The sequence below is a fragment of the Cygnus atratus genome, chromosome 1, assembly GCF_013377495.2.
Source record: "Cygnus atratus isolate AKBS03 ecotype Queensland, Australia chromosome 1, CAtr_DNAZoo_HiC_assembly, whole genome shotgun sequence".
In the NCBI taxonomy this organism is placed as follows: Eukaryota; Metazoa; Chordata; class Aves; order Anseriformes; family Anatidae; genus Cygnus; species Cygnus atratus.
In genome coordinates, this window is record NC_066362.1 from 128,985,891 (window position 1) to 129,009,575 (window position 23,685).

The window sequence follows — 23,685 nt, forward strand, 5'->3', positions numbered from 1 at the left end:
CTGTTGGATATGAAGCTTAGGACAGAACTCAGAACTGATAAGAAGTGTTGTGATCTACAAAGGATCAGAAACTGTCCTCCTCCTAGGTGTCTTCACTCTCCCATTTCTCACCTGCAGTGAGAAACCCTGAGATCAGGGCTTTGTTGGATCCTGATTCTGGGCAGGAAAAGAGTAAAGATAAGATATCTACAATGGGATAAACAAAGGAGCCAACGTGGGACAAAGTTTTTTTCCTTGATACCTTGCGCAGCCTAAGCCAAAGTCTTGAGACTGCAACGTATTTTCATTCTCTTTTTGGACACTTGGTCAGGGACAATTTAGGTTAAGTGTACTCCTCCTGCAGACTTCCTTCTTCATTTTTGATCATGAAATGTGTATTCAACATTTTTTTTTCCACTGGATTTTTTTATTAAATAAGATAGGTCAGAATGCACCCAATGAAAGAACCACCTTTTCTAAAATAATCTGGAAAACTCAAGTTTGTGCCTGTGTCAGGTGGCTCTTGAAAAGCTATTTTTTTGTGCTTTAAAGCATCAAAAATAAGAACACTGCTTCCTGTCTCTTTTTAGCTTTCTCTGCCCTATTTTCAGTTTGCAATCTCCCCTAGGTATAGTAAAAAATGAGACATTTGCACCCAGCTGGAGAGTACCTTTCATGAGCTGGAAAACTGCAGAGTTCATTTCTGGTGTATTTCCTGCTGTTCATGAGTAACTACCAGGACAAACTCACTCAAGTGAAGTGCAAACTTCAGTCCCCAAGGCTTGTCGGTTCAGAGCTGATCCTTTCAGCCACTGCATGCTGGGTAGGTACAAGAGGGGACTTGGAGCTTCTAAAGCAAGAGTAACACTACCGAGCAAACAAAAAAACTCTATCAGGTACATGTTCAGGCTTTTGCAGTCCTACCTTTCCCAGGTGGCACAGCATACTGCTGTTTCATAGCTGCAGATCTGAACTTTTGTGGTTTTTATTGTTCAGCAGCTCCTTTAAGCTTCTATGTTCTGTGACACTTACATCCTGTTCATATCTTACTTAATGTTAACGATTAATGTGCTAGGGTAGTTGCAAGCTGGCCAATGTGATTCATTATACTGCATCATGTCCTGGCTGGTGTTTTGGAGCAGAGCCTGGTCCCTATGGTGCGATTATCTCCCACGGGATACTCCATGTTGCACCTTTCTGATCATTTCAGTGAATATTAATATTTGCCATTTTGCAGTCTTATCAGCCTCCCATTAGTTCTCTACTTCTCTGGATTTCACTACCTCTACACTAGGCTTTTTTTTCCAGTCCTCCTTTTCACTTATATTTTTCACAGAACTATGGATTTTGTTCTCCTGATTTTGTCCACTTGGCTCTGTCTCTGCTCTGGTACTTGGTTACGTTACTTCAGCTTGTATATTTGAACTCTACCAGCTTTTATAAATGCTTAGATATTTGTGACTTGATACCTGGAGGCGTTTCTCAGAAACTAGTATTATGTATTCCATAAATTAGTCTGCCTTTAGTTACAGAATGGTTAATGGGTCCTTTTTTATTATTATTTGGGTTTCAGAATTCTCTCTTTGGAAATATAACTGTCCTTTTTCCCTTCTGTTTCTTGATTTCAAGTGAAATACATAAAAAAAGTCCATCATCACATAGTGTTTGAAGCTATAATACACATTAATCACAGACACAATTATTTTAAGTTTTCCTAGCTTCTTACAATATTGCAACAAAAACTTTAGTACTATTTTTCACAACACTTGTAAACAGTTCCTTATAAAAAAAAATAATAAAAAAAAATCTCTATTCCACTGTTTCTTTGTCTATGCTTGCTTTTCACTGGAAAATCTTCTGAACACATTGGTATTACTAAATTTTTTTGATCCATTGCTTGTATACCACCCCCCCTTGGCTGAACATCTTCGTTTCCTACAGGTTACTCTGTCTTTTAGGACTCTTGTCCCTCTTCAGGCTTCTGTCTAGAGGTAGACTAAGAATTTCTGTAAAGATATTTTTCTAGTTTGAAACAATGCTTTAATTGTGAATTTAAATGTTTAAACTCACTATAGTAAGCCCATTTAATAAATAATAAAGATACTTTGATGTTAACTAGGGCCAATGCTAGTCTATTCATGCTCACAAACGAAGATAAACAAGGACATTCAGATGAAGTTGCACGGGGAAACAGCAACATGTTGAAATATATTGTGCCTATTGTTTAACTGGTTCTGTGTGGTTGTACATGGGACTGCTACTTCAAGATAATGATCATTTTGGTGTATTTATCTTCTGCTAGAATTTTTCTGCACCATTACATTAAAGTGCTAATGCAATTGCCCTGGAGAAGGAAAATAACCACAATATCTTGAGCATGTTTATCTACAGCAGAAGCTACCCACTCTTTAACCCGCTAAGTAAGCAAGATGTCAGAGAGAGAAAAAGCCATTCAGACTCAGATTCCTATTTTTCACAATGAAGCTCATGTGCTAGAGCTTGCTCTCTGAGTACCAAAAATAGCACAGCAAAGAGGGCTTTCCTTAAGCACTTCCATTATTCACATGATGCGGCATCTTACATAACGCAAACCCTGCACGTTATCCCACCGAGTGCTGTACACACAGATGCTAGTGGACAAAAATTTCCATTGGGGACAGTAGTAGCAAGTGCTTTAAAGGCCAAGTCAGGATAAAGGCAGTGATTTTTTCAACTGGCAAGTCTAGGAAAGCTTAGAAAATTTACTGGGGGTCTGATGGAGGGATTTCGATATGATTAAAATGGCAGAGATGGTCTTTGCTGCTCAGTGCGCGCCTCCCCTTTTTGAAGATGGAAATATTTGATCACCTTGACAGTTTCAATGGTTTTGTTCAGGATACCTGCCTGCCCACTGGCAGTTCCATCCAGAGATCAGCAGTTCTCTGGACCGCTCGGCCAGCTGCTGCCACCTCTGCTTAGCGGAGTTATCCTTTGCTGCTGTAACCACTGAGTCTCAGTCCCAGCTCTGTCATTCGAAAACACCATTTGTGCCTCCCTCTGCTAATCTGCATGCATCTGAGCCCTGCTGGCTGCAGCACTGTTATTTGTATTGCTCTGTGTTCCCTGCACATGGGATTAAAGTCTGTCACAGCCTCCAGCTGCACAGTTTTTTGTTCAAGCTACAAAGTATTGATTTTAACACTAACAGTCCCAGACTTAACCTCTACTCTTGGTCATGGTATAATTTAGGAAGTCATCTTTGAGATGCTGGTAAGAATACTAGTGTACTGTGACTCATTTTTACTACTGAACATATAATAATTACAGTTTTCAAAAAGGGATGATTAAATCCATGTAAACAGAGTTGTTTTCCTGGAAAACTGTCATTTTGGAAAATAAGCAAATCTTGTTTGATTATTACAAATCATATTTTAAAAATCAGTTGTTTTCTTTCAGGTGATCTGGCACTAAGAAAATTTAGATTTTAATGTAATGAAACTGTACTACATCTTCAGTGCCTTCAGACTCATGGCTTCTGTAGCATATACACTATATATACAAAAAGTGGTATCATACATAGTAAATAAAAGCCATTTCTCTCATCAGTGAAATGTAGTTACTGTTGGATGTATTTCACTGTGAGCAGGAAGACTACACAAATGTTTAGGATAAACATTGAATATTTCCTCCAACAGAAACTGCTCGGGGGGCACAGACAGGTTGCAGGTCTGAGTAGCGAAGGACATAGGGTTTTATTCTGTATGGAAGGTGGCAACTGGTCCTGACAGTGCAATCTTTTCTAATACAGTGACAGGACAGTGGTTCAGCTGTAAATACAGTTTCTTGTACATCAACAATGCAGCCTAAGCTTTCCTAGAGAAACATTAACCAGCCTGACTTCTGGTTTCAGAGATTTGACAGGCTTAGGTTTGTTGTGCTTTTGTGCAATGCTCTGAGGGTTGCAGCACTAAGAGGAACAAGACACAGAAGTAGCAAGAACAAAAGCAGTGATAGAGGTGTAGGCTTACAAAACCGTGAAGAGTCTTGTTTTGTAGATATAGCTGCTTAATCTAGGAATCTTGCTCAGGCATGGCTTGGTCCTTACTTTTTCAAATTAGCACTGAATGATGCAGTATAAATATTCAATCACCCTCTCTTCCACTCTCTCTTCTTGACCATGTCACAGTCACTTGCCTGTGAGTTTTACGTTTGCATTCACCATAAGCCCTTAGTTCAGCGAGCAGTAAGTCAGCGAGCCAAGCTCCCTGCTTGTGAGGCTTCTTGTGGCACCACAGGCTATGTTCCCCTGTGCACATAAGTGTCCTTTTCTTGAGCAGGAAAGTACAGAGCTGCACCTATGGCAGCACTGCTCCAGAAACCTCCATCTTGATGCATATCCTGTGTTCACCCAGCTAGAGCAGTGTTGGGTGTTCTCTAGGGGAAATCAACTCCAATGCAGCTTCAGGTCTTAGGGCTTTACAGCAAAAACAAACAAACAAGTAAAAACAAAAACAAAAAAACAAAAACAGAAACAAAACTAGAGAGATATAGTCCCTCTTTGTACAGTCCTGGATGTATATATAATATCAATATTAAAAAACAGAAGAGAGATTTCTGCAAGCTTCCCTTAGGCAGAGGGTATCTGGGTCTTATGCGAACCTTAGCTGGGCTACTTGTACTAAGTGACTGATAAAATACACAGCACTGCGTACTTACTTGGACTGGCTTTGTAGATGTATGACACCAGCTTTCCGCTGGCAGCACAGTAATACTGATCGTATCTTCTAGGAGACACTAAAAAAAATATTTTTGTATTCATTTCTGTATGTGTGTAAATATGACTATTTCTACAGTAGAAAAAATGCAGAAATGAAGGCTCTCTTCTACTGTTTGATACTGTAGCTCTTTAAGAGAACAATTTATTACTTTGCAAGTCCTCTATCCTAATTTTGCTGTGTAACAGGAGCAATGTTTTTTGTTTTGATTTGGAAAGCCAGTAATTCCCTTTACAGTGTACAAAATCCACTGAAATCATATGCATCTTATAATCAAATAACTTTACGGACCTTGATCAAAGTAAGAGGCCCATTACAGCTTAAAAGCTGTTCAGGCAATTTTTTTTTGCTTTGTTTTGTTTTGTTTTGTTTTGTTTCAGAAAACCAGGTCCTGAAAGATTTAAATTCTAGACCTATTTTATTTAAACGAATGAACCGGTAGCAAGCAGTGAGCTGCACACTAAGCTCGTTTCTCTCTCCATCACTGATTTTATTACTTCCACAACTCACCCATAATCTGGATCTATCAGCTGGTATTGTATTGCTTCAGATCTGCTATACATCACACTGTGTAAAAGATTTCAGCCCCATGGTTCTTCTCCAAACAAGTAAAAAGAAACCAATGAAATACATTTTTTGGTTCACAGCTATTCATACTCCACTAAACAAGGTTTAGGACAAGATGAGAAGGAACAGTGCAGGCTGACAGTTCAGGAATAAATACCGCACCAGTAAAAATGTATTTCATTATACATACCTAGTTTGGTTGGACTGCACTCATCTGAAAGATGACACAGTGTGGGGTTTTCTGTCTCAAGGCATTCCTTATGCTCCTGCTTCATGGTCTCCCTCCCTCCCCCAGCCATCCCCACCCCACAGCTCCTCTCCCCCCCCAGGTTAAACAGGGTTAGCCTTCAGAATATACATGCACTTTGCTTAGGTTTGGAAAGGGAATTGCACAACCCAACTGTGGGAAAAAAAGCAAGCATAAGGAAGGGTCACAAGAACGTGCAACATGAAACTGCTGTTCATGCTGGGGACAGTACTGTATATTTTGTGGGGACATTTAGCAAAGAGAACACAAGAGGTTACTAGTGATGCCATGAAAATTATCCATTCTGCTGATTTATGACATCACTGTGCATACAAGATCTCTCTCTTGCTTTCTCTTTCTCACTACGGTTTTACCCTCAAACTTGAATTGCCGATCTGATTCACTGTCCCGTAAGCTGATGACTCTTTGCTCCGCAAGCCATTCACGCGCCTCACGGACTCGACGCTTTCATTCCCAACAGTCATAGTCTGTGCCTGTCCCCAGATTGTCAGCAAGAATGAGAACAGCACAGTGGCAACACAATGACATACGTACACAACACGCAAAGAGAAGAATGGTTCAGTTAGAGAAGACCATCATGCAAAACAACACGAACCACTTTCAACGCAAAATAAACTGAGAATAACGTTGTGAGAGACAAACTCAGGTAAAGAGATGCAGAAAATGGCTCACAAAAAGATGGCCTCAGCATCGCTATTCTCTATTTTGAAATTTGTGCAAACAGATTCACAGGAAAAGTGATAGCAAGCCTGTACAAATGGATGTGTCTTACTCCAACAGAATATTTCACAGTATTTAATTATGCCATTGTCCATTTTGCATAGAATCAACTGACTTGCTTAGGCAGTGTCTTCTGGAGATTAGATTTTAAATACCTTTCTCTTAATAGCCACCAAAATAATCCTTCCCACAGCAGATGAATGATGACTGCCATGGACCAAAACTTCATAATTTTCAAGTGATGTCACTGTCATAGTGTTACCAGTGGTGGCTGCTTGCCAACTAGTTCACCCCTAATGAAGACATCATACCCCAAACTGAATTTACAGACCCAGTTCAGCAGCTTCTGATGCTGCTATGCAGTTTTTGGAAACAGAGGTTTCCAGTGGTAGTACCTCTGGCTTGTGTGCCTGCAGATGAGCAAGCATTTCTGGTCTCTCCCGTAATCTAATATTAACGGGAATCTCAAACCATCTTACAATAGCATTAAACCAGAGGACAGCACTGGATTGCTTCCCAGAGTATCCATCAAATATTACATTAGCTAATGAACAATTATTAGACAGACCTGTCAAAACAAAAATGCCCTATGCCATTGTTGTCATCCCTCTTATAAGGAAACCATTATCTGTAGCTTGAAACACTTGTGCAGCTTAAGTGAATATTTACTTTGCCTAGCAAATGTTCATGTGCAGCAGCAAACACAAGAGTTTCTACTGATACTAAGATAACACTGGCACAGATACAGGAAGGATAAAGATGTTATAGTTATGGGAATGATCATAACTGGACTAAAATTCAGTTTAATATATATTCTTGCCTTTTCATTCACCAAAGGGGGAAAAAAAAAAAAAAAACAGGAAAGATTGACAGACTTCCTAAAAATATTTTTAGACTGACATCTAAGTTAAGAACAAGCCTCCCTTCTGCATTTCAGTTACTGGTATAAAATGATATAATCATAATTCTCAAAAAGCATTTCTTTGCTAAAAAAAAAAAAAAAGTGAAATTAGTATCAGTAACAAACTGTGAAATGATAGGATATAGAAAGGAAATTGTCCTAATCCTTCCCTTTTTCTGGGTGGTCAACTTTACTGGTTTTGAGCATTGGTGGTTTAGAAGTGAGGACAGAACTGCTGATCACACCTGCAGTGGGCTATGCTAAAGAATTTCCCATTTTAGCATAAAAAGACACCAGAAAAGATAGGTCTCAAGCACATGCTGATGTCAGCACATCTGGATGATGTCAAAGAAATAATATTGGTACACTATCTGTGTCACTGCTTCCAACTGTTCCTTATCTGCTAGTTAGTGCCACATAATAGCATAATATTTGGGGATTTGAAGAAAATATAATGCCAGTCCAGACTGGAATAGCTAATAAATTTATATGTAAAGGTGCAGCTGCTTCAGCAATTTCGAGAAGAGAATAAAATTCTTGGAGTCTGTGACCAGTCTATTGACATTTATTGATATCTTCATGAACTGCAAATAACCACACCAGCCAATTTTCAGCTCTTTCTCAACACGTAAAGCACTCAAAAGGAAATTTTAGAATAAGACTCTCCTGCAAGGGCAACAACTGAAGTGAGAAATCAACCTGTGTGTCAAGAATGCTGTCAGGGCAAAGTCAATTGTCCTGAGTAAAGGGCAAGCTGTACCTTGTTTTGTCTCCTTTGCCTTCTTCGAAGCCTCAGAAACTCCTTGTGCTGCCGTGAGACAAAGTTGACTGCTGCGTATTCTAGCAATGCAGCGAAGACAAAGAGAAGGCACACGGCCATCCAGATGTCAATAGCTTTTACGTAGGAGACCTAGAAAGAAAAAGGACATAGCATATTAAGTTTCAAACTTCTTCATAAGCTGAAGATATTGACATGAAAAAGTAAACACATTTCTGCACAGCGTGAATTCCAGTTGCTCGATTAGGTGGTTGTTTTTTTTTTTGTTTTGTTTGTTTGTTTGTTTTGTTTGGTTGGGTTTGGTTTGTTGCCTTGTTGGTTTATAACAAAATAATCCAGCTATTCATGGATATGTGTGTTCACAAAGAACACACAAATTATGCGCTACAGCCCTGAGCAAAAGAATCAGGATAAGTATAACAAAATACAATTGTGTTTAAAACTCAAAATCCCAGTTTATCAGAATGAATATGAATACAATACCTATTGAAAAAAACATCCTAGAAAGGTTGTTTTTTTTTTTTCACCATTTTTTCTCTTTTATGAACCAATTAGCATATTGATTAAATGTCTACGTTTGATATCTATAACCTGAAAGTAAACTCAGGGTACTGTATCCTAATGGTTGATATAACTTCACTAATACATGTGGTATTAAATGTTCAATCACAGTTGCTTTACTTTTATCCAACAACTTTATAAGTAAAAATAAATCTTCACAGACATTATCCATTAGAAATACCCAAATACCAGATGCCTTTATTATAGCAAAACCCTATTCTGATTTGAGATGACAGGTCCACAATACGATCAGATGTATTAAGCACAGTAATGTCACAAGATTTTTATCATATTACCCACACAGCAGGCCAAATAGTAGCCAATTAATGAGCTACACACTATCCATATCAAAGGTACATTGTCCTCCATAGCTGTATTTGGCCTCTGCCTTTCTTTGTAGTCTTAGAGTTTTTAAGCAAAAATCTTATGATTAAGCAACAGCAGGATGTCTCTACTGTTTATCAGATATTACATCCAGGGTGGAATTATAATCATCTGACTTTTAATGTCTACAAAATATATGTGAGTTAGTTGCCTAAACTCCTTTGATATAAATGAATCAAGGAATGAAGAATAGGCATTTCTAGGATGCAATACATCTGAGCTGTTTTAGATGTCTACTTTAGGATGAGATGAATAACACCCTAGCAGTGCTTTTTTGTCTTCGCGTCTGTGTATAGGAGCTTAGAACCTCATGATCTCAGCATATATGCGTGAGACTTTATGCAGTTGTCTAAATAAAAGCATCACAAACTACCATCTTAGGTATTTAGCCTCCACTTGATAATCCAGGACAGCACAAATCTCCAGTATCATGATAGCTGGTCCTCTGGAGATATCTCAGAAAGCCAAAAGCATCCCAAATGGCACCACCACACAACTGAATTAAGCTAAGAAAAATGGATTCTACCCAAACTCTGCAAAATTATAATCAACAGGCATTTAATGTCAGAGTAGTACCCTGCAGGTTAAGCAATCCAGTGCAGTCAAAACATGCAGTAGACTGAAAAGAGAGCAGAAAAGAATGTGTCATGCATCTAACAATCTCATGTTTAGTAGAGCCAATATCCACCTCAGGAGACTCCCCTCTTACCCTAAGATACTTTGCACATGCTATCCAAATTGTCCTGGCTCTTATGCTCACGGCTATCATTTTGTGACAAGGGAAGCATGCCTATCTCTGTAGATTTTGCTCCTGTTCACCATGTGCTTAAATAGCATTATTTTTCAAAGCCTGTAGAACATTTTTGTTAACATCAAACAGAATATACTGCACTATGTGTTCCAGCAAGCAATACAAGAGGAGGAACTAGCATTTAAAGCATGGCAGAAAAGATACAGAGCTCCATTTTGCAGATCCTGAACACCGAGAAGGTCTTTTTGGAGGAGCCAAGTATTGTTATACAGCCTGCATCAGGAGAACACACATTTCTGCAGCTGAGGCTATAGTCCAGCTCCACACTGCACTGCCCACTGCAGCGTTCACAGTACAGCGTGCCCAGGCTGGGATGGAAGAGGACCATTCAGCAGGCAAAGGTGATAGTGTGAACCTGTGCCTTTTGGTTAGATATCATACAGGTATGCATTTCTCTCACACAGACAGAAAAATCTTACAAATGACATCTTTGTTGAGCAGCTGGGAAACCCAGTGAAAACTCTGCGATGCCCCAGACACTCTGTGCCACAGGCTGAAGTGCAGTAGGAATCAAGTCGCTGTAATTTCTGTAAAATGCAGCTAAGTTTAGGTTGTTTGTTACCTTCCTCGAAGGGGCAGCTTGTTTTGCTTTACAAATGCCCTTAGGAGACATATTAGACATGCATAAACAGCTGGACTGTGCTGCCAGAGACAGCACAATGCAGGGAGCTGAAGTCACAGGAATCAACATTTCTGACTGTGCAAATCCTATCCTGGTGGGCTTAAAGCAGTGAGGGCAAAATAATAAAGAAAACTCCGAGTTAACCTTCCTGCCACTGACACAATGCTGCCATAAATGGCATCCACACACTTGCTGAGCCATCTGGATTATTTTAGATCCAGGCTGCTGTGCTGGGATCAGAGGATCACAATATACTTGGCAGGTACGCAGCTTGTTTTATTGTTTAGTCATTGCCACACCATGGCACAGATTTAAATGCGCAAACAGAAAGCAATTGCTTCCAAAACACATTCAAAATAAATATATGGAAAAGTGCTATTTCACTTCTAAGTGATATCTGACCCCCTCATTTCATATCACTTTATATCATTTTTTTTTCTGCATATCTATCCCTGGTATGTACAAAATTCTGCTGTTAAAAATCTAAAAGCCTATGACGTTTTCTGAAGCCAGATTTTTTTTTTCTAGCCATCCCTATGCCTGGAAAACTATGTGAGTCTTTTACACCAAGACTAGGAGGTCCTCATCTGGTACACATTTCCAGGGAAGTTTTAAGGTGTGTGCCCAGCTTTTAGATCAGCACTTGGTGTGTGCTGTAAAGCATACACAAAACAAAAAATCTATGGACTTTAGGGTCTCTTCCTGCTTTAGCTGACTTTTTGTCTGTATCTTCCTTCAATTAGGAAAGGGCCACAGCTACCAGATCACAGACTGCTCTGAAGTGAGCCCCTCCCAACCACCCCTGCTGAAGCTGTTCCACTTTGTATGAAAACACATAAAAATACATTGGCTTGGGGACTGGGAACAGTCTCCTCTTTCCAGATGTAAATGATAACCTGTGGAATGAATTCATCCCCTGTCTGTGTCCTAAACACATGCAGTGATTGAGAGGGCCGTATCACAGAGTATTTCAAGGTGGATGAACAATTTCCTCAGGGACATGAACACAGAAAGCTTGTGAATTTGATCTACACATTCCAGGTGAATGCTATAACCACTTGCCTACCAGATGCTTCAGCTTCTCACTGTGGTATCTCACATGTCAATGAAATGCTCTTTTCTAGAAGCTCCTCAGCATTTCCCACTTATCTCCACAGGAAACTCTCCACTCAGCAGGCTCTATGATGTATCTCATTCCTAGATGCTTATTTCTCCTTTGCACTGTACAGGGAACTTTTCACATCTAATTTTCAGTTAAAAATACTTCTGAGTGACGCACTCTTAGGAGCTGGGGTCTGCAAAACTGAGTACTTTGTGATAACATAGGCACACTCCTTGCTTTGGCAGATTCTTCCACCAAGCCCAAAAAGAGTTAATACACTGTTAGCAGCTATGTTTTTTTTTTTCCCAGTTTGCAGTCTAGCATGAAAACTGATGTGTCTGCCCAACCAAAAGGCTAACAGCGCTTGCTTCAGTAAGGACCTCATCAAACAATGCTTTATCTCCAACTTCCCTAACTACTGCATCCAAGTTCTTTGAAACACAGTCACTAATGTGTGCATGTTTTTGGAGAAGGTTTCCTTGCACCTAACTAAAAAAAGTTATGTACTTTTTTTTTGTTTGCGTTTTTGTTTTTAAGTTAATACTAAGAAATAAGGGGGGGGGAGGGGCAAAATGCATCTAAGTGGAACATAGACATCAACACCATAGTCAAAAGAACTGTACTCTCTAAAAATGCCTATCTGTCATTTTTGACTAAGTCTGGAGTTATGGATGGCTATTTCAGGTGTAGATATCTGCTTTATACAGGCCTGTGATGGTAACATAAAGCCTGTAAATCATCTTTGTTACCTGGTGTCTTGTTACCCCACACTAGTCTACGTATTATGTACTGTTACCTTAGTATCTACCACCTTTCTCATAACTTCTCTTACAGGACAGAACACAAGGCGTACAATAACACTACCAATTCAGAGTTAACATTATCAAGCTGCCAAGCATAAAATGAAGAAGTAGTACTGGTTGTTGTTTTTTTAAAGGTAGACCTTGTAAAGCATTCTCTGAAAAGCCCATAACCCTGACAGTACGCTGGCTCCATTTACTTTGCAGTACTTTTAGAAATAGTTGTTTGGAAACTCTGTGTCATTCGGCGTTATCATGTTCAGAAAGCACATTAAGATTTTTTTTTTTGCCCTTTTCTTTCTTTAAATAGCTGCTCTGGTTTTTACTGTATGTTGAACAGCTTTTTTCTTTTTCTTTTTTTTTTTCCTTTTTTTTTTTTTGGATGGTGGTGCTGGTATTTAATGGTTCCCACTAATAAAACCATAAATTATGTCAATTATTCAGATACTCTGTAAATGTTTTAGGGCCAGCTCTATTTCTTTTACAGCACAAGCCTCTTGAGACAACTGCTTTAACTCTCTGATTCAGTCTAACAGGTGTAAAATGGGAATAAAGACACTTCTATTCTCTCACAGTATTCTACATTGTGAAAATAATTTCAATAAGTAGTGTAAAGATCTCAGAATTCATATATTCATTTATTTTTGTTGATAAGATCTCATTAAAAAAATATCTTTGACTTGAGTTATGAAGCCCAAATCCTTTATTTTGTACAATGCTACATTCTAGGCAAGAATTTTCAAAGAAGCAAATCTTCAGCTACTGGGAAATGTACAATTTGGAAATAAATGTCTCTTATGCAGTCAAAGAATCTCTCAGGGAAAAAAAAAAGTCAGAGAAGTTTTCAGATTGGAAATATAGAAATAGAAGAAAGTAACATTTTAACTCAAAACTGAAATCAAAGTTAAGTAAAACTGCCTTCCTGTACTAGGAATTGATGTTGCATTAAATTTCATTTTACTTTTTAAATCAAAGCACTTACAGGAATTTTTGTTATCATAAAATCTGAATTCATAAAGAAACTGATAGCTCTTTCATTCATATCAGCTGTACACAGTCGAAACTGGAAGCACCAGCCCTAGTTTCTCTGCATTTTCCAGACAGAAATGTTTCTGAATGAAGAACATGCTGTCTGTATCTTCTTCTTGTTTCACCATTATTCTGGACCTCTCTTTTCACCCAAGTGTTTCACTGCCATGAAATATCATCATGCTAAAACAAATTCTTATCAGAAAATGCAAATTACTTTCTCAGTCCTAAACTTTCAGGCATTTTATACTATTCTGTTGTTGCAATGCTTTCCTGTTAATCATCCTTCATGTTCTGCAATTTTAGACAGTCATAATCACAGTGCAATACCTTGACTGGTCAGCTCAGCAAGACTTTCTAGCTTACTGGGGAAAAAAAAAAAAAAAAGAAAAGAGAGAGAGAAAAAGTGACAGCACCAACTTTAAAATCAATGGGATTGACCTAGTGGTGGGAAAACCTTCATGAAGCATTCAAGTATGACAAGTAAAGCAATTGCCCATCGCAGCTGACTCTGTGACCTGTTCTCAAAGGGCAATTGTTTTGCAGGACAGTAAGAGGGCTGATCAGTATCAGTTCTAACTGCTGGGATCTCACTCCTTTACACAAGCATCCCTGGAAATATAGAAAAAGTCCTCTAGGCCAAAATACTCTGCCTTCATATGTTTTACTTTTTCTGTGGAACAACCATGTGGGCAGAGAAAGGGAGAAACTGGGTCATTTTTTCTTGCCTTGACTTGCTCGGTCCTTGGCCCCAACCCAGAGAATACCTTGGGTTAGGAGCTAGAGCTTTGCTTGGGCTTGGAAGTGAGTACACAAGCTGCAGAAGCTGCTTGGCCCCTTCTACATCATAAAAAAATATGGAAGAAGGTGAGAACAGACAGGGAAAGGAGGCCCCTAGAGGTCCGTGGTTTGGTAATTCCAGTACTTAGAGCCAACGAATATTTTACAGCCAAGGACAAGAAGCTTTCAATACATGTTAACATCCTCACAGAGGCGAGTTCAAAATCAGTCTTATAAACAGGAACAGAAACCTTTGAAAGAAGAGTAAGGTTAAGAGCCTTGGGATGGCGAGGCCATCTTTGTGATGTTTATAGCGCACCCACTACAACACACTAATCAACAACCAAAGTAATGACAAGGTTTATTGCAGAAAGGAATATTGTCATGCTCCAGAAGTTCAGTGTGAAGGATGAAAAAGGAGGGAATGATAACAAAAGCTGTCATCTCCCAGACTGCAACTGTGGCAAATGTTTGTTTGCATCTTCAAGACTTCATTGCTCACATTCTTTCACTTATATATTTTTAATGAAAAAGATTAAGCTATCAAAACTATTATTCCGTTACTGGAAAATAAGCACTTGTACTATGGGCCTGATTGTAACAGGAGATGGTTCGTTGGTGATTAAGTTATATGGAAGTTGTATGTGCCTGTGCTGATTTTGGCTGGGATACAGTTAATTTTCTTCATAGCAGCTCATATGGTGCTATGTATTGGATTTGTGATGAAAACAGTGTTGATAACACACCGATGTTTTAGCTGTTGCAGAGCAGAGTTTATCCTGAGTCAAGAATTTTTCAGCTCCTCATGCTGCCCTGCCAGCGAAGAGGCTGGGGGTCCACCAGAAGCTGGGGTGGGACACAGCCAGGACAGCTGACCCCTGCTGAGGACAGCTAACCTCTAGTGACTAAAGGGATGTCCCATACCATATGAGGTCATGCTCAGCAATAAATGCTGGGGGAGACGTTTTCAGGGCTGCCATTGCTCGGGGGCTGGCTTGGTGTCTGTCAGATGGTCATGAGCAATCGGGTTTTGCATTACTTGTTGTTCTTTCTTTTCTTTTCTTCTTTTCTTTTCGTTTCGTTTCATTTCGTTTCGTTTCGTTTCGTTTTGTTTTTCGTTTCTTCTTGTTCTTTTTATTATTATTTATTTTTTTCTTATTAAACTGTCTTTACTTCAACTCACAAGTTTTCGAATTTTTGTCCTTCCAGTTCTGCCCCTCATCCCACTGGGGCAGGAGAGTGAGTGAGCAGCTGCACAGAGCTTAGCTGCCTACCAGGGCTAAACATCAGTACTGTCCTTCACCAGCTCACTTACTTCATTGCTAGGCAGGTTGGGAAGATACTAGCCCGGCTGGTGACCTTCTTTCCTTTTGAGGTTAAATGGGGTTAAAACCAAGTCCCAGATGTTCCACTCCAGAGCCCAGCTACTATCCTCAAAGTAAAATGTTTATTTTATGCTCACATAACTGGTTTGGTTGGCTCGTTGGATGAATGGAAAAACAGCAATAACTGGTGAATGTGAAACACACTTTTCCCAGTTATTTTAATAAAACAACTTTACTTTTTTAATTTGACTAAAATATCTTGTTCATTTTTTCCCCAGAAATATCTGTTTTGTCTTCCATTTTCTAATGAAATGTGGAACATTTTCAGAACAAAACAAGGAAGAAATATTTAATTTAAAAATGCTGAAAAAAACTATCCTAACCTCCCTCCATTATTTGAAACTATCCACCAAATCATCAGGGATTCACAAGTTGTTCCAGTCACCCAGAAATGCCTTTTTTAGTGAATAAAATATTCATCCGATTTTTTTTTTCGCTCTAGTTGTATCGCGGGTTCTGCCAAGTCATGAGATGCTAAGCTTCCCATCCACCACTGATGCAGAACTAAATGCTGACTGTATTCAAGCCAGAAAAAGTATGGAAAACACTTATGATTTGTTGTGCCTTCAAAGATGAAGAGTATCTTCTTATATTCTTTAAAGATGGTAAGGAAGTTAAAGCATATACAAAGATGCTGGGCAGGGGCCAGAGGAGGTGTTTAACAAAATTCATTAATACAGCTAATAGTGATTTTAGTGGTGCTAACCATCCCAAAATGCTGCAGATGCAGTAAGTATTTGTAAGCGCTGACTGCCACCACTGTACCAGTTCAGTCCTACTCCCCTGGAAGAGGGAGAACAAGATGCTCCCCACATTTAGTCAGACCAAAAACTGGTGAACAGAGTGAAACTGGCTGCTGAGAAACCACAAGTACCCAACACTTTGTGAACCTCTGCAACACATGGTTGAAACCTGATTCAGATGACACAGGATTGTGTTATAGTGCACTGTATCAGCAGCAAGTGATAAAGGGAGCACAGAAAAGTTACTTCACACAGGAGACCCCTATTTCTTTAAAGTGTGTAACTCTATTCTGCATGATATATTACAAAAAATAAACAGGTGTACCAGGTAAAGGAAAGCTATTCTAGAGAAGCAAATATATATATATATATTTCTTTTTAGCATGAGCTGTGTCTGTACATTTTATGATCTTTCTTCTCATACAGCATATTTACACCTCTAAAAATGTAATCCCATAAATACAGAGTCAGCTATCAGGCTGGTGAAGCCAGAAGACTGTTTGTTTTTCCTTCCCAAGGGCATTTGAAGTATTGGCATATTCATCATGTGTCATTTTCTGTGATCATATGGTGTAGTTGCCTTGTATTTCTGTGGTGGGTTTACTCAGCAGGGCACCTGAGCTCTGCCACAACTGCTCTCTCACTCCCCATCCTCAAAGGAAAAGGGGAAAAAATATGATTAAATGGGCTCAAGGGTTGAGAGAAGGACAGGGAGATCGCTCAACAACTATCAGCATGGGCAAACACACTCTGCATAGGGAGATTAATATAATTGATTGCCTATTGATAACAGACTAGAGCAGTGAGAACTGAAAGCAAACTACAAACCTCTTATCCCCATACAACCTCTTCTACCTCCTCCCCCCAAGCAGCACAGTGGAATGGAATAGGGGCTGCGGTCAGTCCCTAACACTGCCTCTGACGCTCCTTCACGGTCCCTCCCTGCCCCTGCTTCCCGTGGGGTCCCTCCCACGGGATGCCGTCCTGCCCGAAATGAGCCTGCGGGGGCTGCCCACAGGCAGCAGCTCTTCAAGCATTGCTCCCACGTGGCTCCGTACCACGGGGTCCATCCCCCAGGAGCAAACTGCTCCAGCACGGGTCCCCCACGGGCGGCAGCTCCCCCCAGACCCCCTGCTCCTGCGTGGGCTCCTCTCCACGGGCTGCAGCTCCGGCCCGGGGCCTGCTCCTGCGGGGGCTCTCCATGGGCCGCAGCCTCCTCCAGGCCACATCCACCTGCTCCACCGGGGGCTCCTCCACGGGCTGCAGCGTGGAGATCTGCTCCATGTGGGACCCATGGGCTGCAGGGGGACAGCCTGCTCCACCAGGGGCCCCTCCACAGGCCGCAGGGGAACTGCTGCTGCCTGCCTGGAGCACCTCCTGCCCTCCTGCTGCACTGACCTTGGGGGGGCTGCAGGGCTGCTTCTCATTCCTCTCTCCCAGCTGCTGTTGCCCAGAAGTTTTTTTTTTTTCTTTTTTTTTTTTTTTTTTCCCTTTCTTAAATCTGTTTTCACAGAGATGCAAACAACATTGTGTATTGGCTTAGCTCTGGTGAACAGCTGGGTCGCTTTTGGAGCCATCTGAAACTGGCCCTTTATCTGACATGGGGCAGCTTCTGGACTCTTCTCACAGAGGCCACCCCTGTATGCTCCACTACCAAGACCTTGCCTTGTAAACCCAACACAATTTCCCCTTCCTGACAATTCATTCTTTCTGTTCAGGAAGTTTAGACAAGATGCACCACTTCCACTTTAAAGTCCCTTGACTTCTTTGAAAATAGTGTGATTATTTTTAATGAGAAAGAAAAGAAAACGAGCAATAGCTTGTGGTAGTTTTTCTAACCAAACATTTTGCAGCTGAGAAAAATCCTGTGATTTGGACAGATAACGGTGTTGGTAGTCAGTTTGGGAGCAAACCCAGTGGTTTTATTATGCAGTGATAATGCAGGGACTGGCTGGCCTCTCCTACTGGGAATGAAGTAACACTCATATTGAAATTGTACCCACAGTCAAAAGCCTGGTTTTGCAAAAATGTAGTCAATTATGTGTGGTCTCAATTTTGACTAAGATTACAATAAAATGGAAATGTATCTTATCAAGGCCTGGAGCTGAATCTAGTTCAGACCACTACAGAAATGGTTAACAAAAAGGTAAAGAAGGGAAATAGTGAGTTATCTGAAAATAAGAGGTTCTGGTGACCCTGCCCCAGAGCTGTGTGTTGAGTTCATGCCTCCTAAACAAGGGCAGAGTGGGACTAGGAGTGAGCAGATCCACATAAGGATACATGAAGAACTCAGAATCAGACCTCCAACACCAAGCATAAGCTCTCTCCATATATATTCCATACATCTCTGTTCTTTTCCTCGATCTTATTTTGTCTTCTTCGGTCTTCAAGAAATCAGTGTTGAATAAGAGCTCACAGCCATTTGACTGTCTTCTTTTTCCTTCAAAAGCAATCAGATTTCTAATAAAGCTTTCTACGGTCAAAAGGAAAAACAATCTTCCTGCCCTCACCAAAAAACTAGGACTCTGCAACCGTGAACTACCCACAGGTTGCTACAACATCTCAGTTCCCCATCAATTAATCCTTCAGATTTGGTTTGTGAATAAAGAAAGTCATAAAAGCAATCTCATTTTGGAAGAAATAAAATACCAGTATTTGTGACATTTCTTGTGTATGGACTGAAGAAACTAATCAACAGATCAGCAGAGCAGTGGTGATCAGTTTATGAAGGTGACAAATAAGGATTGATGTCCCTGCTACAAAGAAGCAGCTTCTCATTTCTAAGTAATTGAAAGACATTTATCACTCAGAAACACCCCCATATCCAGCTGGATCTGTGCAAATTGAGAATTATGTGTGGCTGCTTTAAGATATGGGCAAATACGCATAAGGGCAGCCTTTACAGATACATGACAATGTCTCAGGTATCATTTACAATAAAAGTTTCTGAGTCTTCCTTCCTAGTGAAATCTAGATAATATTTCTCTAATGTCATTAAATGCTCACTTGTCTACTTGGACTCTAAGTGGTAAATTCCTCAGTGCATAAAATTGTGGATGAAAACAATCACCAAGGAAAAAAAAATGAGGAAGATTAAAGTGGAGTCACAAAACCATGATTGCATGATTGCTGGCAAGAGCTGCTGGCAGGATTTTGAAACAATGTCATTAAATTCATTAACAGAGTGAAATACTGATACTTACCAAAGGAGAATTTATATTTCAGATTCAGTTGAAATAAGAAGCCAATGTGGTATGTATCTGGATATCTGGATACAGACAAAATGCCTACTTTTGGAATGCCAGGTTCTCTACTATGATTACTACTGTGATTACAGTTTTTTTGGTTGGTTGGTTGGTTGGCTTTTTTTTTTTTTTTTTTTAACAGAGCATTAACTTAGGTTCAGAAAACCCTTTCTGTTTCCTCTGTAGATCGTAAACTATCTAAGTCACCTAGAGTGAAAAGTAATCATCATTCAGCTCAGCCACATCCATTCTGAATGCAGTCATTACACCTGCCACCCAGTTAGGAAGAATTGCACTAAATTCCATTATTCTTTAACCTTTGAAGAGTTAACTGACTCAGTGCCTGTTATCAAATAATACTCACAATATTATTTTTGTAGCAATAGGAACAAATCCCTTCCTTTCTCATCAACCAGGTAAGAACCACAAAACTGGTGGGCAGCAGTGTAGCTGCTGTGATTAATACCAAGAACATTTGCACCTATACATACATTCTTAGGTATAAATTTTTTTTTAATTTGATATCAGTAAAACTGGGCTAATGCTTAGGTGACTGCAGAACATTCTAAAACATCGTCTCCATGATGTATTTCCTATTATAGTCACAACTAAGTGAATCATTAAAAGTTATCCAATTCATTGAACAAAAAAACAAATACCTAAAATTAGAAAAAGGATGCCTAGGGCAATATGCCTTTTTTCTTTAACTCTTGGTCTTTGCTGAAGAGAGTTGATTTTTCTAATTCTTCCCTAAAATTCTACTCCTAAATTCTGGATTTCTTAGGACTTTGAGCAGTTTAATCTGGTGGAAAAAAGCATTTGTTTATTTTTGTGAATAGAGTTGATTTTTGTGACTGTCAGTCTTTCTAGATTAGAGATGGGTAAATTAAACAAAACCTTTAGTTAGAGAAAATTGCCTTACCAACTCTAAATACATCCGAGTAAAACAACTGAGAATAGGATGGTTCATTACATTACATTACTCAGTATCTACATATGCTTCTTTCTTGAGTATCACTTGATTAGTTACTGTTCCTGAGCCACATATCATTCTTAATGATTCTTCTGGCTCTGTATTCTGCATTGCTACTTTCATCTGATTTGACTGGAAGGGAGAAAAAATATGTTTGTGTGTGTGTGGATAGTTTAAGCAATATGTAACTAATAATAATGGTGCAACAAAACAATCTGTATATACGGTCCATCAAAGAATTCACCTTCTATTGCTTTTTTTATTCTTTTTTTTTTTTTTTTAAGAAAAAGGGATTCTAAATTAAAATAGGTCTCCTTAAAAAAGATTCCAAAGCTGACATTGAAGAAAACATAGGCTCAGGAGGGATAACACAACCCAATTCCAATTGTAAGTGGTACTGAGTCATATTTCATGTACAGTAAAGCACTTTAGGAAATGCAGAATTGAAAGAAGATGTACAATGGGAATAATAGAATACGCTAAAGGTGAAAATGTGTGCAGAAAGAAATTGATGGTCTGAATTTTAATAAATAGAGAGAAGCAAAATGGTATAAAGAAGGCACGTTAAGGGAGAGAATAAGGAATTAAAATAACTGGGTTTGAACAGCAGCATTTAGCAAGTTTCTTACAATGATTTTATTTTTATTTTTACTAAATTTTAGCTGGATCCTGTCCCATGGACTCCTCCAAGGGATGACCCATCTGACTCGAAATGTAGGTCTGATCAACCAGCTCCAGACTGACAGGGGTGCTCCAGGCAACCTGCACCACCTCTTCAGAAGAAAAAGGCTGGGACTCAGGGTTTATATTGCACCAGGTTTTGTGTTAGAAGCAGCCCACACAACAGGTTTGAAGTACCTCCTGAAGTACCTCATTTCCTGTTTTTCCTGTTCACATCCTTTGGAATTTAGTAATCCTTTAGTTCACTTTACTAATCAAGATCTACTTGTCCTTTCCAGTCTGAGGTGTCTGACCGATTACCTCCTGTTAACTGAATTACATTTTTGATCCAGTTGTGGTAGACCATACATTGGAATGAAAAAGCAGGAAGAAACAGCACAGGAACCATCATTGTATGTTCCCTTTAGTGTCCCTCTAGAACCACTGGGAACACAGAAGTGCTTCCTGATGATCAGAACCTTGTGTTCAAGTTTGTTCCCATTGCCTCTTGTCCTATCACTGGGCACTGCTGAAAAGAGCCTGGCTCTGTCTTCTTTGCATCCCCCTTGGGTATTTATTGACATGGATGAGACCCCTCTGAGCCTCCTCTTCTCCAGGCTGAGCAGTCCAAGCTCTCCCAGCCTCTCCTCATAGGAAAGGTGCTCTAGTCCCTTGATCATCTTGGTGGCCCTATTTGGACCACTTGGACTTTTTCCAGTATGTCCACATCTCCTCTTGTACTGAAGGGTCCAGAACTGGGCACAGTCCTGCAAATGTGGTCTCACCAGTGCTGTGTAGAGGCAAAGGATCACCTCTCTTGATCTGCTGGAAATACTTTGCCTAATACAGCCAAGAATACTGTTAGCCTTCTTAGCAGCAAGTCACATTGTTGGCTCATGTTCAACTTGGTGTCCACCATGACCCACAGGTCCTTTTCTGCAGCGCTTTCCAGCTGGGTGCCCTCCAGCATGTGCTGGTGCCTGGGGTTGTTCCTGCCCGGGTGCAAGACTTTGCACTTCTTCTTGTTGGACTTCATGAGGTTCTTGTCAGCCCACCTCTGCAGCCTGTCAAGCCTCAGAAGAGACCATGTCATCTTTCATGCTCACTTTCTGCTGCAGATCCTGATTATTTGTAATAGCTTACTGAAGATCTGTTGATAACATTGCAACTCAGAATGCAATTGTCTCCTTAGCAATTCAAGAGACAAGATAATCTGTTGATTTATAGTAACACTCGGGCCTCCAAATTCTGAGCCTTTGCTTCCAAGCAGGAGTCGTGTTTCGTTTGCAGCTATTGTGTTTTTCATAGAATTTGATTCTCACTTGAGCTGTAAATCCAAGTACTTTCTGAATCATACTGTAATGTTAGATTGTCTCCAGAACTGTAATATTAAGAGCTTTGTTCAGAACTTTGCCGTCATGTAGTGAGGCTGAGTGAAGTCATTTTCAGCCACAATATATATCACAGTTAGAAATCTAGTAGAAATCTATTGCAAATATATATATATATATATTTTAAAAAATCAACAGCTAAGAACATCATTACTTCTCACTGAAAAATGTTTGTGCAAAAGCCTTCTAGCCAGGCATTCTTGTGTTTGGGGCACATCTATTTTCTCTTCGCAGCTTAGTTTTGAGCCAAAGTACTGGAATTTCATAACAGATGAGACCTTTTTCTGAAGGTTATTTGACTGTTTATCCTAAAATCCAATGTTTGCTCCTATAAAAACCTCTTTGCTCCTCATCCATTTTCTAATGCCAGAGTAGGTGCATTTGTTCTGGACTGTCCGCAGCTACAGTTAAAACATTCAGACACTGTCTGAGGAATAGGGAATCAGAGCTGCATACAGCTGAGCACTGGAAGTGCCCACAACACCCTCAGCAGTAGTGACTGAAGCAGCCTAGAGTACAGAAGGAGAGCTATATGCAGGATCATGCAGACACCTCTCAGAAAGGCTGCCATCAGCCCTGGAGGTTCAAAGCACTGCAGCACAAGTGAGGGAAATGGTTTTCATGTCACTCTGATGCCACTCTCTCAAGAGCTGTTGAAGTCTGTTGCCCCATAGCAAGATAAAGCTTTCTGGCTGCTTGCAGGATGACTTTGTGATACTGACAGACAAATGCTTACCTTACAAACAGGCTGGAGAAATCCTGGAGGGAGCTAGCAATTCCATATCCACCGAGCATATCACCACTGCTCAGTGAATATTCACAGTGAAGAACATTCGTCTTTGCAGGAAGTAGGGAAAATATAATTTCTGGTTCTTTTATTTCTGTTTGCTATGTGTTAAGCTTTTGCATAAGGTGTATGGAGTTATATCCTTCCTGAAAGCATGGCACTATAATAGGTGATACTGGTCACTTTACTTGTTGGTTTTGTGTGTTTCTGGTTTGTATCACATGCTATGTCTTTAGAAGAGTGAATAGGAGAGGTAGAGCCACCTGCAAGGAGAGGAGGCTGCTGCATCCTCAGGGATCCTGTTCAAACAGAGAAGCTTTGAAAGGCTTAATGATATGGCGTCTGGAGCAACTGCACTGTGGAAAAGTCAGACACGCCTCAGAGGTGATGGACAGAATAATTTCCTAACACCCAGGGGGGACCAAACTGAGTTTTCTGCTACTCA

The 23,685-nt window shown here is 40.0% G+C and overlaps 1 protein-coding gene across 1 annotated transcript in view; it reads right to left on the minus strand.

The window, feature by feature from the left end:
* The window catches only part of GLRA2 (glycine receptor alpha 2), a 130,809-nt gene that overhangs the window by 21,264 nt on the left and 85,860 nt on the right, over positions 1 to 23,685 (minus strand). The window contains exons 8-9 of the mRNA XM_035542117.2: positions 7,950 to 8,099; positions 5,922 to 6,041 (exon numbers count right to left, since the gene is read on the minus strand). Of these exons, the coding sequence (XP_035398010.1) occupies positions 5,922 to 6,041; positions 7,950 to 8,099 (270 nt within the window). The remainder of the gene's footprint in view (positions 1 to 5,921; positions 6,042 to 7,949; positions 8,100 to 23,685) is intronic.